The sequence below is a fragment of the Rhamphochromis longiceps genome, linkage group LG7 (genome assembly GCF_057381845.1).
Source record: "Rhamphochromis longiceps isolate RC_006_pf linkage group LG7, R_longiceps_female_GT1.1, whole genome shotgun sequence".
NCBI classification, from domain to species: Eukaryota; Metazoa; Chordata; class Actinopteri; order Cichliformes; family Cichlidae; genus Rhamphochromis; species Rhamphochromis longiceps.
The window spans coordinates 27,888,377-27,907,050 of record NC_140563.1 but is presented as its reverse complement, the minus strand read 5'-3'; the positions used below and the strand labels follow the sequence as shown (position 1 = coordinate 27,907,050).

The following is an 18,674-nucleotide window of genomic DNA, read 5'->3' as shown; positions in this document are numbered from 1 at the left end:
TAAGGTGCACGGAGCCACAATATGCAATGTTTACGATTTAGAGTCGCTCGTCCTCTGTAGTGCGAGCTAGAAGTACCACATGGTATTTTTAGGTGGTATTTTTAAGGTGGTTCAGTTTCATGTGTTCATGTTAAATCTGTTAGTAACAAGAATATGACACTGAATAATAACAAATGGTTTTTATTTGTCTTTTTGATTGACCTTCACAATAATCAAAGATTTGATTAGTAAAAAACAATCAGATGGTTCTGATATTTTGCTTTATAAAATAATGATTGCATGAATAAAATTATTATGTGAAGTATTTCTTATTCATTTTTTATAGATTCGGATTGTCACAATTCAATTATAAATGTAATAGTCTGTTTTTTTTTTAAATTTCTTCTTCGTTGGATTGTTACTATATCCATAACTGACCTTTTTTATTTTTTAAGCTTTTTTAAATTTTATTTTTAAGCTTAGAGCACTACAGAATCCATCGGATTCAGCCATGTTGATAGCAAAGCCGTGCAGGTAGGTGGAATTCTCTTGTTTGCAAGGTATTTGGGTAAAGTGAATCTTTTCCTTCATTCTGAGCATTTTTAAGCTTCCAACATTTTGCAGAAGACCTTTTCTCCACAAGATTTCCTTATTCATTGGTGTTGTAGCTTTGAGGCCTTGGTGTTCGTAATGCTTGGATCTTAGTGCAAACAGTGCAGTAATTTAATTGCAAATGCGCTAACATTTAAATCAATTGAGAATCCATCCACTGAGAATTTAATGTCAACTAGCCAGGATGATTTTTTTTATGAATTTTAGGGATACCATTATATTCAATAGAATTTGCTGAGAAAGCTCAGAATGAAGATTTGAATTAAATTCCAATAGAAATGAATCATGAATGAAGTGCACTACCAGCAAAATAATAATTGTTATTATGCTATAGTCCTTCACTTCCCAACCACAACGGGAACATATCACCCACAGACCCAAATGGAAGAGAATTATGACGGTCTACAGCTGCAATCAGTTTTCTTGTTATCTTCAGAACTTTCCACACTCTTGATTTGTCCATTTCACGCACTAGTTCTCCCTTACTTATCTTTTTATTGATTACTTACTTATCTACCTCCCATTGGTTCCCTGTAAGGCTGGATATCAGTGAGCTGAAAATCATTCTGCTAATCTACCGCTTTGCTAATTGGTGCTTAGCATGGACTTAATATATCATCTTGACACCAAAAGAGGCCAAATGATGATAAAGGCTGCAGCACACTATTTCTTTTGCATCAATACACAGTATGTACATGTTTACAATTATGGCTGATATTTGTCAGCACAAAGCTTTAAGATATTAAAAACAGTTATTGCGTAATACAGACTTTTGCACCTGTATTGCTTTTTGTGACCTTTTTATTTGTGACATGGTTCTGATCACTTAATTAGTTGAGCTCAACTCTTCAGAAAAAGATGATCAGCGTTTTTGCTCCTTCTTGATTTAAAGGCAGTTATATAAAGTAGGGCACCAAGCAGAGACCAATTAAGTTTGTATTCATGAAAAGTCAAAAATGCAAATTAAAATGTGGATACGTCTGGACACTGACCTATTTTCTGTCCTGAAAAGGCACATTTCTTACAGTGTCTTAGCCTGGATTAACACATGCAAAGATCAACTGAAATAACCAGGGATTAGTCCATGACTCTGTTAAGGGAATTGTATAATCCACAGACAAGAATCATCATTAGAAATGGAATTGGGTATGTCTCCATTTTCGGTGTTTCTTGATTCGGTAACATCTCTTCTCTGTCAGGCTCACAGAAGGCTGTTTCTCCTCATTTTTGTTCCTTTTGTCTGGACCTTGTGACCTTTGACCTGCCTCCTGTTGGTTCTCTGTAAGGCTGCATATTAATGAGCTGAAACTCATTCTGCTAATCTACAGTTTTGCTAATTGCTGTCTACAATGGACTTAATACATCATCTTGGTACCAAATGTTTAAATTGGAAATTTCCAACATCACTTGTATGCAAAACAGTGTATTTAACCAACTTCTGAGCAAACCTCTAATAGTTCATGTGTCTGTTGCATCTTTGCAGGTATATTTGTGGTTCAACACACAGTAACAAAACACTCTCACAGGCTCTCTTTGGTGTTCCTTCCCTTATTTAATCCCTTAGCTAATAAGCCAGCAGCGATTCCTTTATAGCTAAAAAACAAACCAAAAAAACAAAAAGGTCAGTACCCATGCATGACTGTTACAAAATCCATAGTATAAAAGCAGCTAGGCAATTAGAATTAAACCCTTCAAAAATAAAAGCAAAGGTGAAAAGCATAAATAGAAATTTGGTCCATTCAGGGTATTATTATAATATTATTTACAGTACATTAATCTACTATTCGATACCCTTATTTTATATTTGACTGCAGCATGCTACACCAATTTAAACAGAATTTACATTTAACAGAGCAAGTACTCTGTTAAAGACACATTAACAAAATCAATATTGAAAGAGTCTGACAAAGAGTCTTTCCTTTGACCTTAGCATTTGATGTCAAAAGATGCAGCTTTTCCCTTTTTCCCCACATTTGGCTCAGCGCCAATAAATATAAGATTGGCGTTGACAGTTAGTCTCAGGGCAGTACAGCATTAAAAACATTGAACAATTAGTCTACAGCTCATATCACAGTTAGAAATCCAAGATGAGCAAAAAGGCACACATTACAAAACTGTATAGAGGAAACTCATACCAGTCTCAATCTACAAAAGGCAGAGTCTTGAATGACAAGATTTCTTGAGTGATTGTAGCAAGAGTCTGGATTCACTAGCAGCTCTGTTGGTGGTTTCAGGGAAGGGACGAAATGCTGTTGCTCATTTGTAAAAGTGTAGTATTTTTTTGTTGGTTTTATTTATTCGTTGGTACCAGGGATTCAATGCTTTCAGCCATGCTGGTGGTTTCCGTCACGATGGTCCCGTTAGCGTCAAAGGACTGAGTTTTCTCGTCTTCTTGTGTCCCGATGAGACTCAGCATGGCTTTGTACAAGAACTGGTACTGCTCCTAGAAAATGGGTAAACAACTCATTATATGTTCATTGTACAGTTTTGTGTGTTTAACTAACCTGCTGTGCATATTTTTCTACTCTACCTTACCACTCGCAGTGCTTTTTACAACCTGCCACAATCACCGATCCACTTCTTTTTCTGCGCTTTCTATCTAACATTTACACACACAATAGATACATTGGAAAGCAACTTGGGGTTATCTTGCGAAAGGATATTTGGCATGCAGACTGGAGTAGCCAGGAATTGAACCATCAACCTTCTAATTACTAGATGACCTGTACATTTGCGAGGTGGCTCAGGAGGTAGTGCTGGAGCCTATCCCAGCTACTACAGTGGGAGAGGTGGGATACCCTGGAGATCCAATTTGATGCACAGAGACAACCACTCACATTCACACCTATGGGCAATTTAAAATCATCAGTTAATCTTACCCCACTAACTGCATGTCTGTGGACTGTGGGAGGATCTGGAGTACCCAGAGAGAACCCACACAAACACAAGGAGAACGTGCAAACTCCACACAAAGGCTCTGGCCAAATGGTGTAGTTGAACTCTGGATATTCTTGCTGTGAAGCAACAGTGCTAAACACCAAACCACCATGCTGCCTTGCTGAAAAAAGTTTTTCCTGAAAAACCAGTTCATACATTTGTAGGCTGGACTATTGTAACTCATTATTATAGGACTCTGCAAAAAAAAATCTCTCTTACTTGATCCAAAATACTGCAGCAAAAGTACTGACCCTGTTAAATCCAGAATCTAATTTAAAATCCTTCTAAAACAACTAGAATTTACAATTCAATTGCAAAACGTTTTTTGCAAGGATGTGGAACACTGTGGATGTGAACAAAGAGTTCTAGATAAACAGCTTGTTTGTGTACAGTGAAAACAAGTGTGCCCAATAAAGTGGCAGACACTGTAAAAGTGGTTTGTTTGTTTGTTTTAAACATACTGAAAGTTGTCAGATGTTAAAAAAAAAGAGAGAAATATGTCCCTTGCATCCAAAATTGTCAGTACAAGAGAAGTAAAAGTGCAGACTGTAAGCCACTGACAGACTTCCTGACAAAACACATGACAGCCACTGGTAGGTGTGCCCCTTAGGGGTGAGGGAGTAGGACTATGACACAGGCCAACCAATCCGCAATTGATATTAAAATGAGGGAGGCATGACATGAGAAAATGGCCCCTTTTCTCTCTGTCATGCCTGTAAGAGAAGCACTTTGCACTCCTCTCACAAAATGGCTTTAAAATGAGGCTTCTCCATATCACATTCAGATCAAATGTGATATTTATGTGTTTTAAAAACCGTGAGCATCCTGACAAGTTGTTGTCCATATGTGTGGGTTTTTGGTATGTGTGGTGCTTAAATTGAGGTCAGGAGAGCAAGTTAAAAACTGAGGCTAGCGATTTTTCCAGTCGGGCTACCAAAATCTATCTCTGCCCTGCCCGTCGGGCTATCATAGGAAGGAAAAATATATGTCAATGCTTTTGCATTCTTTCGGAAATTTCGTTTGAATTTGCGCTTCTTTTTTGCTTTCACTTTGCAATCGTGCGAACTGTGTATAGAGAGCGACAGCACTGATTGGTGAGTGACGATAATTTGCGCACCAATTCCTCTGACATCGTCTTATCAATCGTTAGCTTACTATGCAAACATGACAAGTGAAATCTCCCGCAGCTTAAACATGTGAGAGGTTGATCGTGCAGAGAATCGCTGAGCTTATGTGAGTGCGTGTGTAAAAGCAGCAGGATTTATATTTTAGTTCTGCTGAGCCAAATAAGACAGGTCAGGGTGAAGAAGTGACAGCCAAAGAAAAGCTTACCACAAAACGGAAAAGTTATGACAAATCAGACTATAAGGCAAAAAGAAAGTGCAGCTTTATGGTTTCATGGACAAAATAATTTCTGTGGCTGCAAAATGACGAGCTATATAACCGGGGCTGCACATAAGTGGTCCGCAGGTGCGCATTCGCTGCCAAAATAAAAAACGCGCACAAGATAAGATGTTGCAACACGTGTTTGCGTACATAAGATTTTCTGGAGGAGGACAGACATTTATTTAGAACTCTTAAAGATGTCGAAGAAGCTCCTTTAAGCAATTACTTTGGTTTTCCTCCACCTCCAAAGAAATGTCAGAAGGAGTCCGAACCACAAAAGAAGCGCGTATTCTCGGAAAAGTGGTTGCAGGAGGTGAGCTGGCTTCAAACAGATGATGAACGCACAGAGATGTGGTGCAGAATGTGCCGTGAAAATCCCACTCTAGTGGACAAAAACAGTGCTTTTTGTATGGACGCAAACGCGCGTTGCAACTTCTTATCTGGTGCGTGTCTTTTATTTTGACAGCGAATGCGCACCTGCGGACCACTTATGTGCACTTGTGTAAATAACATGATGTTCTGCCGGGTGTGTTGTTGGTTTTCCCTCGATTTCTGAGTCGACAAGCGCCTTTGTTACTGGGACCAGTCATTTTAAGAAAGGCCCCCCATTAGAACCCATGAGAAATGCAAGAAATGCATTATTGCTCAGTCTGCAATATCTTTCCCAGAACAAACACCAATTGCAAATAACATACTAAAAATAAACCTGAAAATCAGTTTAAAACAGCGTACTATGTTGCAAAGAGTGAACTACCACTGGCACAATTTAGCAGTCTTTGCAAACTTCAAAAAGCAAATGGCCTCGATCTTGGTTCCACTTGTTTCTTACCTGTGACTTCAGTGGAAATTTCAAATTCAGGATCTGACACAGACTGATTCATGTCCTACACAGTTCTTACAAGTTCATAGAAACTTCTGTTCAATTAGAACCAAGTATTTGAGTTGATGATTGTAATTTTTATACAATGTTGTAATTTGTGTTTCAACAATTTTTTGATTAATGTTTTGTTTCCTTTACAATATTATACTTTAATGTAACAAAACATCAATCAAAAAATTGCTCTCTTTTTTATTCAGGCTACTTCAATTTATTTTGGGCTACCAAAAACTGAAGAGTCCCTGCCCAAAGGGCTACCAGGGATTTTGAAATTTTGCGAGCCCTGAAGCGCTTGGGATCTTTTATGCATTATTGTAGGATCTTTACAATATAAAACTTGAAGGGATTGTTGCCACCTCAAGGTGGCAATAACATTAACATGAATTGACAATTGATGAATGAATTGACATGTTGGTACCCCTTTTGCCACCAAAACAGCATGAACTCCACTAGACCCTTGAAGGTATCTCCATGGATCAGACTTTTTTTGTCCAGTACAAAATAAGTGCTGGAAAAAAACAATTGCTTATGCTTGATTAGATTGAGAATTTGGAGGTGAAGTCAACACCTCAAACTCATTGTCGTGCTTCTTGCCGTTTCACTGTTGTCTCCCTACTGAAAAAGGCCACAGCCATTAAGGCATATTATACCCTTAAACAAACAGAAAAAACCCAACATTTAAAGAGCCTATTACAATAAAAACAGCTGCCTTGTTGTTTTGATGCTAATTATATATTTTTTAAATATTCAAATTTAATGAGGTACACTTTACAGCATTACATTACAATAAAATTATTGTGAGACAGACAAACTTACGATGTTGTTGAAGGTTCCAGGTCTCATGAGATTCATCAGCCTGGCTACTTGGAAGACATCCACTGACGCTTCGGCATCCAACTGGCGAGTCAGAGACGAAAGAGCACAGAACAGTCCTGCTGTAAACCCACCCACACTAAAAAACAAAAAACAAAATAAATAAAATTATATGGGCATGTGGCTCCAACTTCTTGTGTTTTCTTTTTTCCTGATTTTGCTACTACTTGGCATAGCTACATTATGTCCGGTTGGTTAGCCATTACCACTTTGTCTGTTTGTATCTGGAAGTCCCACAAGAGCTTAGCCTGGTCATTCTCAGCCACCTTGGGGAGCGTCTCCCATTTTGACCTTGGGAGTTCTAGGCCATACTCAGTACATGTTCTTGTGGACTAGGCCGCCACTTGGTTATGGCGTTCCATGTATGCCCTGCCTGCTAGCATCTTACACCCTGCAGTTATGCTGGATTGTCTCAGGGGCATCTTTGCACCTCAGGTCTTGCCTGGTGTGTTAGACCCCAGCCTGTATGGATCTTGTGCTTAGAGCTTGTTCCTTTGTTGCCATGATTACTGCCTCTGTGATGTCTTTCAGTCTAGCTAACTACTGGTGGGATTTCTCAATATCCCTTCTTCTGTTTGTCGGTGGTACATGCGGGTCTGTCATCATGGGAGCTCTTGCTCTTCTTCTTTCTCTGGTTTCTGCTGCCTGAGGTATTCACTAAGCAATACTATGTGCCCATCTTCCTGATGTACTCATGGATCTTTGTTGTGTCATCCTGGATAGTAGTTCTGATACTCACTAGTTCTTGGCCACCTTCCTTCTGCTTAGCATACAGTCTCAGGGTGCTGGATTTGAGGTGAAACCCTCCATACATGGTAAGGAGCTTGATTGTCTTGATGTCAATGGCTTCTATCTTCTCCCTTGGGCCTGCCAGCTTATTGATGTCTGATAATAAGCTGGCAGGGCGTATGTGTTGATTGCACGAATCTTGTTCTTCCGATTCAGCTGACGCCTTAGGACTTAGGTTATTCTCTGCTGATATTTGGTGGCTGCAGCTTTTCTAGCGGCCTTTTTATTATTCTCCAGTCCGACATCCAACGTCTCTCTTTATATATCTATATCTATCTTATCTATATACATACACAAACACACCCACACATACACCCACAACTCCCATCTCCACTATATACACTATATTGCCAAAAGTATTTGCTTGTCTGCCATCGCATGCATATCAATTTGTCTTGTCTTCATTCCTAGGGTAAATATTATGTCAGCCCACCCTTTGCAGCTTCAACTGTATGTTTATGGGAATGTTTGACCATTCTTGTAGAAGCGCATTTGGGAGTGCCACGGTCTGTGGCTGCAGACCATGCAGCTTTTTATGAGGACCCAAATGCAGACAATCAAAGGCAAAAATTGATTTTTAACAAAAAGTGTAACCATTTACAGTGAGGAGCATAAGTATTTGAACACCCTGCGATTTTCGAAGTTCTCCCACTTAGAAATCATTGTGGGGTCTGAAATTCACATTGTAGGTGCATTGCCACTGTGAGAGACAGCATTTAAAAAACAATTCAGGAAATTACATTGTATGATTTTTAAAGAATTTATTTGTATTGCACTGCTGCACATAAAAATTTGAACACCTGGCAATCAGCAAGAATTCTGGCTCTCAAAGACCTGTTACTATGCCTTTATTAATCTAAATTATTAGCACCTGTCTGAGCTCTTTAAAGACACCTGTCCACTGGCCTAGCCAGTCTCCAGACCTAAATCCAATAAAAAATCTTTGGAGGGAGCTGAAACTCCATGTTGCTGAGCAACAGCCCCAAAACCTGACAGATCTAGAGGAGATCTGTGTGGAGGAGTGGGCCGTAATCCCTGTTGCACTGTGTGCAAACCTGGTCAAGAACTACAGGAAACGTTTGACCTCTGTAATCGCAAACAAAGGCTTTTGTATCAAATATTAACACTACTTTTCTCAGGTGTCCAAATACATTCTTTAAAAATCATACAGTGCCATTTCCTAATTGTTTTTTTTAAAGTGGGAATGCACCTACAATGTGAATTTCAGATCCCTCCATGATTTCTAAGTGGGAGAACTTTGAAAATTGCAGGGTGTTCAAATACTTATGTTCCTCACTGTATTTTGGCTGCTAACAAACATGAATAAAAACAGGTAAACTGAAAAATAAACAACAAAAAAAACTCAAAACATAAAAGGAACTAAACTCAAGGAATAAAACTTGATCCTAAACCAATAATACAAAGAATCACAAAACAGAATAAACTCAAAATGCTGAACCAGCACCCTGACAGAGAGGTCAGACAAGAGGTTCAGAGGTTGGACAAGAAGGCCTGAGTAGGTAGGTACACAGACAGACAGATGCATAGATATGGATCGTGAATAATATAAAGATTACAAAACAAGTATCAGACCAGACGACAGTATTGTAAGTAGTCCAAGGGTCTTACTTATCGTGGACCACAGTAGGGCTGTCCTCTGTGAGGATCTCTTCCTTCATCAGTTTGAAAAGTTCAAAGGTGGAAATGAGGGGACTGTCTGGGTTTGGCCAGTTGGGAGCACGATAGTGTCTCACCTCAAGAACGTAGTCATCCTATTAAGATAAGAAAAGACAGCAAACATCAGTCACAGTCAGTCATGAGAGTGAGTTTTCATGTCCACATGACAACTATTCTTATGGGCGTGGGTTTTAAATTAAAGCTGGGATACATTTTTTAGAGGGAATTCAAACTGCCATGTTACTAACCTTTGTAGCTTTCAGTATGTAGTCCTGAACTACCAGCAGGTCCTCGTTGGACAGACAAACATGAGTCTCACTCTTTTGAGTGACAGTGAACATCTCATAGCTGATCAGCTGCCCTTTATAAGGCCAGAAAACAAATGGCTCTGCTTCTTCCTCCATCTACCAACACAGGAAATCATTACATTGCATTCGTGACAATTCACAGATATCTCCAACTTGCAACTACATTTTTTCCAAACTGGCTGCTTGTAATTACAGTATGTACCATGATACTGTAGAGAGAGCATGACTTTCTCCAAAAGGTCATGGTGCACCCTGAACAGATCGCTAGTCTGGGCTAACACGTCAAGAAAACCTCAATACATTTTCCACAAAACATTAAAATATTAAACCAGAAAAGATATTTTGAGATATAAAATAAATATTAAAATAACATTTGAATTAAAGGAACAAACAGGTACAAAGAGCCCCAGGAGGATGTAGTCACAAGATTCTTTCAGGGATGTCTTTAAAAAGAACGGTTCCTCACCCCAGGCAGTGACAAAATGACTTGGGCGTTGTGGTCCCATATCATTGTCCAGAAGTCCTTTATGGTGACAGGCAAGGGTTTCTGGGTAATGATGAACTCCTTGGTGTGCCTGTAACCCTGGAGGAACATGTCAGCCACACTTACTGACCTCATTACTTGAAACGGTGGCTGTTACTGATGAATTATATACACATACACACAGAGTCATATATATATATATATATATGACTTACTGCGATATATGATGCATTAATGTAGTCTGATGTTTCCCCTGCTGTTGTCGGCAAATGCACTCGTGACCTCTCAACTGCAATATGAGATAGAACATGTTTGTGCAGACAGATGTTTTTGTGTATGTGCAGTATTTTCAGCTGCAACTGACGAGTGTGTCAGACTCACTGGGTATCACCGAGCAGTTCCTGTTCTTGTTGTGGTTGCAGTCCTGCAGAGCTGTGGAATAGTCACAGTGCTTCAGATTGGTGTAACAAACCATCTGTGGAAAACATCAAAAACCTGTAAACAACTGTAAACAACTAAAAAAACCCATCTTTCATTAAAAGATGTCTGATAATAAGTATGATAATAGTTTATGATAATATGAAGACTGCCTGAGACTGTGTCTGTCTCAATGAAACATATTGAGAGTAAGGCTTACCTTGAACTGTTTGTCCATCCCTGTTCCTCCATCAGGCCCTGGGGTCATCAGCTTGTCCACGTACGTATGCAGTTGAGCCACTGCCACCTCTGTCTCACCAGACAAGATGGCTTCCACCAGGGCATTGTGGATAAAAACATACTGTTCCTGCAGAAAGAAAAAAAACAGGACGTTTAAATTTGTCATTGAAACTTTTTTAACAGCCTCATAACAGGAGACTGAGCCAGGTAGGAAGTTTAAAATGTTAAACATTGAACTCTATTCATTTGAACATTAAAAAAATCTTACTGTCTAATAAAGGAGATGTGGAGTTTGACAGTCTGATGCAGATGAATGTCAAATTAGTCCGATTAATTAAGAAGGTCTTTTTGGTGAGTGGTCTTTGTTCTAGTAGCCACAATTCCAGTAATGTAAAGACACTCAGACATACAATCATTTCATACATTTTCTGAATCACCAAATTAATACCCAGACATTCCTGTCACGATGTAACACATAGTTTGTGCCTCATTTAGTGTTTTTTATATGTGCAGTTTAACGAGCTGCACATATAAAACATCATCTCACCAATAAATCTATAATACACTTAAAATGTGCTTTAAATAAATGAATCAGTGAAAATGTGACACTTGCAGCATATTTTAAAATTAAACTCTAAAATAAACTTCTCCCAACAGCTTTAATTTTTATTCCTCCAGTTGCAGACTCGGTTCGAGAGGACAAATTTGACCTCTTTTCAGCAAGTACAGACTCGCTGTCCTGTTAGGATCAGATAAATTGTTGTAAAATGTTTGCTGATTGTTTGTTGTTTTGGCATTATTCCCTGTTGAAGCAAACAAACTGCTGATGGCATCTTCTGTTGTTCTATGTTGCTGAACTTTTCTTGGGAGTGGGGGGCAGCACCTTGTGTTATATCTAGGTTATCTCTAGGCTTTGGATTTTGTCCTGTTTGAGGCCAAAAAGCATCACAGACTTATTTTCAGTGTGGCTTCAGCATGTGCACATGCTAATCTTATAGCAGGGGCTTAGAACAGCGAGGCAAAGTTGTCGCAGGAGCAGCATAATTTATTTCCCTATTTTTCTGTTTATTTGTCCTAAATTTATACCTGATACAGTTCTAGCCATGAAATAGAAACTGACAAACCATCATAACCCTAGTGGGCCTTAGAAATGGGAGATGGAATTAAACAAGATGGCTGTCAGAAAATAACAAGTCACAAAAATTCAAAGTTGATTATTTCTGGGACTTCGGGATCAGGACGAACTTTTGTGAAAAAAAAGGTTGTTAATGCATTCTAGTTCTGCCTGCCAGTGAAAAATATAGATAGAAACTAAAACTGTATTCGTGAGAAGAATATTCTGTTCAGTGCTATATTTAACAAGATCTCTAGCAATCATTTCAATTTATTTTATTAATTCTACACAGAATCAAAATATGGTTGAAAGAAAGGTCTACAGTTGTGGTCAGGGGTTTATATACACTCATTATGGGAATGAATGTAGAGGGTGTATACAACAGTGATCAAAATGACTGTAACCCCTCTATATCATACTGCTACACTACATTACTAAAAGTAATCATTCACTCATCCAGACCATTGAATTCAGGTGGCCACCAGGATATCAAATCAGACACCTCTGTTAGACTGCTTCTACAAAAATTTGTGAAAGAATGGGCCAGTCTGAGGCACTGAAGTGAATTTCAGTATGCTACCGTGACAGGATTCCACCTGTGCAACAAGTCCAGTTGGGAAATGTCCTCACTACTACGGTTCACAAAGTGGAGGAGACTGGGCATGACAGCAACTCAGCCTTGAAGTAGTAGACCGCTAAAGCCACAGAGCAGGGTCAGCGGATGCTGAAGTGGATAGTGTGTAACGTCTTCAGCAGTTAATGGCTACAGACCTTCAAACCACATGTGCCTTCAGATTAGCTCAAGAACAGTGCATAAAGAGCTTCATGGGGTGGGTTTCCATCGCCGAGCAGCTGCATCTAAGCGGCGTAATGCAGTGAAAAGTGATGAATCATGGTTCTATCATGGTTCTCCGTCTGACAGCCCGATGGATGAGTCTGTCAAGTGTAATGTTTGGTGGATATGGGGTTACTTTTAAGGAGTTGGGCTCAACCCCTTAGTTCCAGTGAAAGGCACCGCTAATGCTTCAGCATACCAAGGCATGGGTTTGCTTGAAGAAAAATCTAAGTATTGCCAGTGAGGTTCTCGTTTTTTATTTTTTTTAATCTTCTGGGCTGCATCTGTGTTTGGTTCCAATTTAATGTCAGTTGTTCCAGTCTGGGTGCACAGATCAATGACACTGAACTTGCCATGTAGAGACTCAGGATTTACCATCCACAAAGAAGTCATTATTATTAGTAGTATTATTATTAATGGTAGTAAATGGATGGTGTGTTGACTGGCTATAGGTGTGGGTGTGTATGGACAGGAATGAGGGTGACCTCTGTCTGCACCAGGCATTTCCTCTGAGTTTGAATGTGTTTAAGGAAGCCCATGATGTTGACGGAGCCCTCATTTTGGATCTGCGTCAGCATGCTGTCCAGGACAATGTATGTGCCCGTGCGGCCAACACCAGCACTGCGCGGCAAAGAGAATATTAGAGTTAAGAATATATATTCAGCTGCCAATGAAAATGAGATTTTTAACTCTTTCTGGCAGTTCCCACCTGCAGTGAACCATCAGTGGCCCCATGTCATCTGTCCTGGCTCTGGACGACTTGCGGATGAAGCAGAGGAACGGCAGAGCTAAGTCTGGAACGCCAGTGTCAGGCCACTGGGTGTAATGATACTGTGTCACAGTCCGCTCATTAGCCCCCTCCTTGGCCCGCCCCTTCTGAGAACTCTGCAGGTGGACAAGAACAAAGCAGTCAGTAACAGGAAGATACCAACAGTGACTCACTGACATCACTCGAGTTGTGAAATTCTAACTTGTGCCATCCATGGATGGATCTACTGCGGTACTGCCACCCTAAAATAATTTCTTGCCACTCCTACTTGGCCTAGTTACAATTAACATGAAAATCTAAATATATTGTATGTAGTGCAGTCTCTCTACTCTCTTCTCTTTCCCCTCACCCCAACTGGTTCCCATTAAGGGAACTCCTTTCTAATATTTTAGGGTCTTTATTTCTCTTGAAGTGATCATCTTTGCAAATTAGAGCTATAAAAAAGAAAATGAAGTGAAATTCTGTCATTACACAGGATACTTAAGGGTGACTGCTACAGGCTGACCTTTTTTACCTGGATTTTTCTGATGGTGAAGGTTCTCTGGGTGTAGTAGGCGAGGACTTTAGTGCTCTTCACAGTCACAAGAAAGCTGCCGTACTCCTCCTGCACCTCTAGTGGCCAGTACTGATCATATATTCTCTAAGACACAGTAAACACATGCATATAATGCTAAAAGAAATGTGATGGAAAAGATTCTTCTTTGGTTGATCGATATTTATAAAAGAGTACTGTAAAAGTGTAAAAAATATATTTTTTAAAACTACAGAATCATTTCTTTCTTTACTGACCAACATGAGTGAACACAAGTTCACTCTGTGTGTGTCATCAGATTATGTTCATATATATTTCAACTCAAAAATATAAATGTAATTTCAGAAACTATGACGAGACACTTACGCATCCTTTCTCCACCAGGTTGCTGATCAAGACGATGATGCAGATGTTCTGCTCCCATATCATCCTCCAGAAGTCCTCAATGCTCGACCTCACAGGCCCCTGAGCAGCAATGTACAACCGTGGCTTCTTAAAACCCTGAGAAACACAAAGTGCTGACATGATCTTTGGCAAATCAGAATGTCACAGGTGTATGTGCAAGATGTACTAAGTACAAGATGGGAAATTTGTTCTGCTGACTTTGTTGTGTTCATGTACTTTTACATTGCAATGTGAAAAACAATGAGATAATAAAAAGATTGTCCATTAGAGTTTTTGCTCTGAATGCTTAAACACCACATTGATAGCTATTTCAAGTATAGTTGCACCATTCCTTTATGAATCTGGATTTATTATTACTAATAAATAACTTTAGGTGAAGGCCAACCAACCAAAACGTATTACAATATTAGAAATCAAAAATAGGCAAAAAAGAATTTACGATTTAAAACACTCGTGAATATTGTGTTTTACATCTGATTGCCTCAAGGCCTTATAACATCCTCCAGTTAACTGATTATCTGCAGAGGAACGGTTCATTTGAAGAATTTCAGTCAGGATTCAGAATCACAGAAGAGAAACCGCACTACTAAAGGTTACTAACGACCTCTTATGGCCTCTGACAGTGAGCTTACACACTGTCAGACTCCTGCTAGACTTCAGTGCAGCATTTGATAACACTTAGCACAATATTTTACTACAGACTTTTTAATTAATTAAATTTTAAAGAAATTGCACTACAGTGGTTTAAGTTATATCTATCCAGGTTGTTCATGCAAATGTTGAGTCTTCTTTTTGTCAAGGACCAATTCTATTGACATTATACATTTAAATAATAGGCAATATTATTAGAATAAATAACATACAATATGCAGATGATAGCCAACTTTATCTATCAATGAAGCCAGATGATTCACATCATGTAGTTAAACTCAGGCATGTCTTTTGAATTTCCTCCTTCTAAAATGGAGACGAATATGTAGATGACTTGCCTTGGCCTTCAGTAACACTTTCAGAAACCTTAGGAGTCATTTTTGATCAGGATATTTCAAAGCTCATATTAAATCAATATTTAGGATTTGTGCAATATCTCTAAAATTAGAAACACGTCTACAAGAGATGGTAGTTCAGGAATACCAGCATATTTTCATTTACTCCTGGTGTGTTCAGTCTAATACGAGTTCAACCTGTTTCACTAGAATTTGTAGCTTTTTTATGATAACGTTTTTCTTGTTGTAGTTGATTTTTAAAAACAAAATGTGCTCAAAAATATTTTCTCCTCAAAGTCCACTTGGAGCTTCCTATTTGTTCTCCTGTTGAAAATGAAGCATTTAAATGCACTTCACAGTCAATCTAAATCCCACAACTCAAATTTACTAGATTTTTTTTACTACTGAGAAAGGGCCCAAGAAAGCTCCTGTATAGGTGCTCAAATTGGAGACTAAATTGCCAAATCAAACAAAACATGTGTGTGTGTATGTGTGTGTATATATGTGTGTGTGTGTGTGTTTTTAACAAAAATGTCAAGATGGCAGAATTCTGGTGATTTGTTTAGTTAAGGCCAGCCTACGAAAGACTGTCACGTGTTCTCAGGAGAGAGCGCTGTTCAATCACTCCATTTAATAGTTTGATAACCTTCAGTTGACTGACAGCATGAAGTTGTCGTCAATGCGCCAAAAGCAGACAAAAGTAGGAGCTGTAGAGATTCTCAATGTGCTTTTACCAACTCTAACCTGTATGCCGGCTCTCCAGAGAGGCCATGACTGCAGAAAGGTCTTTTTGTGTCGCTTCTGCTTTTCACAAAACAACAAGATGTTGGAAATAAGGTTTTATTGGTGCCGTTACTAGCATAATAGAGAGCTTCGCAGGTCCCCTCTCGTGAATAGGTTTAGAAATATGCAGCAGGGAGACTTGACTTGGTTTTGGAAGACTAGAGGGAAGTGTTGAGTGGCTCTGGGAATAAAAATACCCTCAGACTATTTGTTTGAGAGGCTGAATAAACAGAAATGAGCTTCAGAGTGAGGATGAAGGCCTCAGTTTGTATGTAGCTTATTAAAATGTTTTCCTTACATCCACGTAGCTTGCGTTAATGTAATCCATTGCTTTTCCTTTTTTGTTGGCCAATAGTGAGAGGTGTACCTGGGTATCATCATCTGACAGGCAAAGACAGACACACACAGACAGTAAAGATAAAAAATTAGATGAATTCATTTTACATTAGATAAAGACATGTAAGTAAATTTGACATCTTCCATATAAATTGGATATTAAATATAATTTTGAAATTTAAAACGCTTCAGGGCATGACGAGACATTCTCCTTCAGCATCGACTGATAGAGTGTAGAATTTATGACTATCAATTACATTCTGGTCCTGAACTCTTGGAGGAAAGTCCTGAAATGGGCCAGTTACTCTAGATCCTCTACTGTACTTTACTTTTGACAAAAATAAACATATAGTGCTGTTAAAAACTATTTCCTCCCTACCAAGTTTCTTTTTTTTTTTGCTCATCTGTCACACTTAAACGTAAACATATTTTAATACAGAACCTACCAAACAGCAAATGCAGTTTTTAAATCATGATTTTATTTATTAAGGGAAAAATATACCCAAAACTACCTGGTCCAATGTGAAAAACTAATTGCTGCCTAAACCTGACTTGTTAGGGTTTTGAGCCATTCAGAGGTGGTATGTTTCAGACACTGTGCTGGGGTCCCAAAGCCTTTAACTCTTTCTGGACTAATTCATGTCACTGACTTTGTTTCTCAACTGTTTCTTTACATTATGGCATGATGTGTTGCTTTCTGGGATCTTTTAACCTTTTACTCTGTCTCTGTTCTACTTAAGCTATTTCTTTTTTTTCCCTTTTATTAAAGTTTGAAATTACATGTTATTTTAAATTTATTTAACAATTTTGGTCACTTGTGACTCCAAATAAAAAAGACAGCAATCACAAAAATGCTCAAATCAAAGATTAAAACAGTGAGAAAAAGGTTCACAGAACAGAGTGATGTCATGGTGTGTGCCCATCTTTTATATACATGTTTTTATACTCTGAGCGCTGAGTGCATTTTATTTCTTTCTTCTTTTTATGTGGATGGATTACTCATTTACATATACAAAACCAAAATTTGTAGCCTAATGCTTTATCTTAGTCCCGTGTGTTGATAAGGCTACAGAAGATTTTTATTAATTCATTGGTTGATTTTAGGCTTCTTAATCAACTAATTACTGTGGCTCTGAACTGAAAACCCAGTTGCTGTCTTGACTCTTCAGGAATGAACAAGCAGCCACAGCTGAAAGTGCAGCAAATGAAGAAGAATTAAATCTCCGGACCAGCATCTGGATATAAACGTGTAACAAATGCACCAGTATTCATTCTTTTTTTTTTGGTGGATAAAGAAGTTATATTTTTTATTGTTCCAAATTAAATCTTGATGTTTTGGCTGCATAAAAAACTGCAATACTGCGTATGAAATACTTCGCCTACATATTCAACTTAAAAAGGAAAAAAACTGGAATGATAGAATAGAAATTGGACACTACAAACTTCCAGTTTGAGCCTGCACTCTAGCTTTCCTTTTTTCTTTTTGACTTTTTAAATTTGATCGCTTTACACAAATCATGGTCACAAAACAAAATGAAAACGTTGCGATTATACATAAAAAAATAAAGCACAGTTAAAAAAAGAAAAAAAAAGAACCCCCCTCCCTCCCCACCCGAGGTTCATGTAAAGAGAAACAAAACAAACAGATAATGTACGTCACACATCTGGAAAATACGTTTTTATATAGTCAATAAATGGGTTCCAAGTCGCAGATAATTTTTGTTGTGATGAGAGAACTCTGTGTCTAAGTTTTTCCAGTGGTAAAAAGAAAAGCACCTCCTTTAACCATTGTATATATGAAGGAGCCTTATCAGACTTCCAGTGGAATAGAATGAGTCTAAGGGCAAGCAATGTAGCAAATGCTATGGCATTTTCCTGAGATGTACTAATTTCGTATTGAGGCCAAAAATGCCAATGCGGAAATCAAGCACTAAATTTTGCGCACTGATGTGAGATAATACTTTGAATATATTTACCCAGTATTTGTCCAGGTTAGGACAAGACCACATCATGTGACCCTCATTTGCTGGACTATGTCCACACCTGGGACAGGCAGGATTGGCTTCTGGGAAAATTTTTAAAAGCCTCTCTCTTGTATAATGAAGACGATGAAGAATTTTAAACTGAATTAAACCATGGCGAATGCAAAGGGAGGAGGTATGTATACGATTCAAGCAAGATCTCCACTCATCATCAGATAAATCCACTCCAATGTCTTTTACCCAATTATTTTTAGTTTTTTCCCAAGTAATAGGCCTTAAGCTCTATATCAGTTTGCATATGACAGAGATTCGCCTTTTGCCAAAACGATCTATTTCCAAAATAGTATCCACTT

At 38.5% G+C, this 18,674-nt stretch overlaps 1 protein-coding gene across 4 annotated transcripts in view; it reads right to left on the bottom strand.

The window, feature by feature from the left end:
- Positions 1–343: 343 nt before the first annotated feature.
- Positions 344–18,674, bottom strand: part of LOC146665471 (receptor-type tyrosine-protein phosphatase zeta-like) — a 96,362-nt gene continuing 78,031 nt past the window's right edge. For 2 of the 4 annotated variants that reach the window (XM_085413168.1, XM_085413170.1), the window contains 13 exons: positions 16,302–16,384; positions 14,196–14,330; positions 13,803–13,937; positions 13,238–13,413; positions 13,014–13,149; positions 10,560–10,706; positions 10,304–10,397; positions 10,138–10,211; positions 9,905–10,021; positions 9,379–9,534; positions 9,083–9,225; positions 6,608–6,743; positions 344–3,034 (listed from right to left, as the gene is read on the bottom strand). In XM_085413168.1, the coding sequence (XP_085269294.1) occupies positions 2,882–3,034; positions 6,608–6,743; positions 9,083–9,225; positions 9,379–9,534; positions 9,905–10,021; positions 10,138–10,211; positions 10,304–10,397; positions 10,560–10,706; positions 13,014–13,149; positions 13,238–13,413; positions 13,803–13,937; positions 14,196–14,330; positions 16,302–16,384 (1,685 nt within the window). In that variant the 3' untranslated portion in view covers positions 344–2,881. Of the gene's footprint in view, positions 3,035–6,607; positions 6,744–9,082; positions 9,226–9,378; positions 9,535–9,904; positions 10,022–10,137; positions 10,212–10,303; positions 10,398–10,559; positions 10,707–13,013; positions 13,150–13,237; positions 13,414–13,802; positions 13,938–14,195; positions 14,331–16,301; positions 16,385–18,674 lie in introns of those variants that run through there. The other 2 variants (XM_085413169.1, XR_014912613.1) reach the window with 2 other exon arrangements.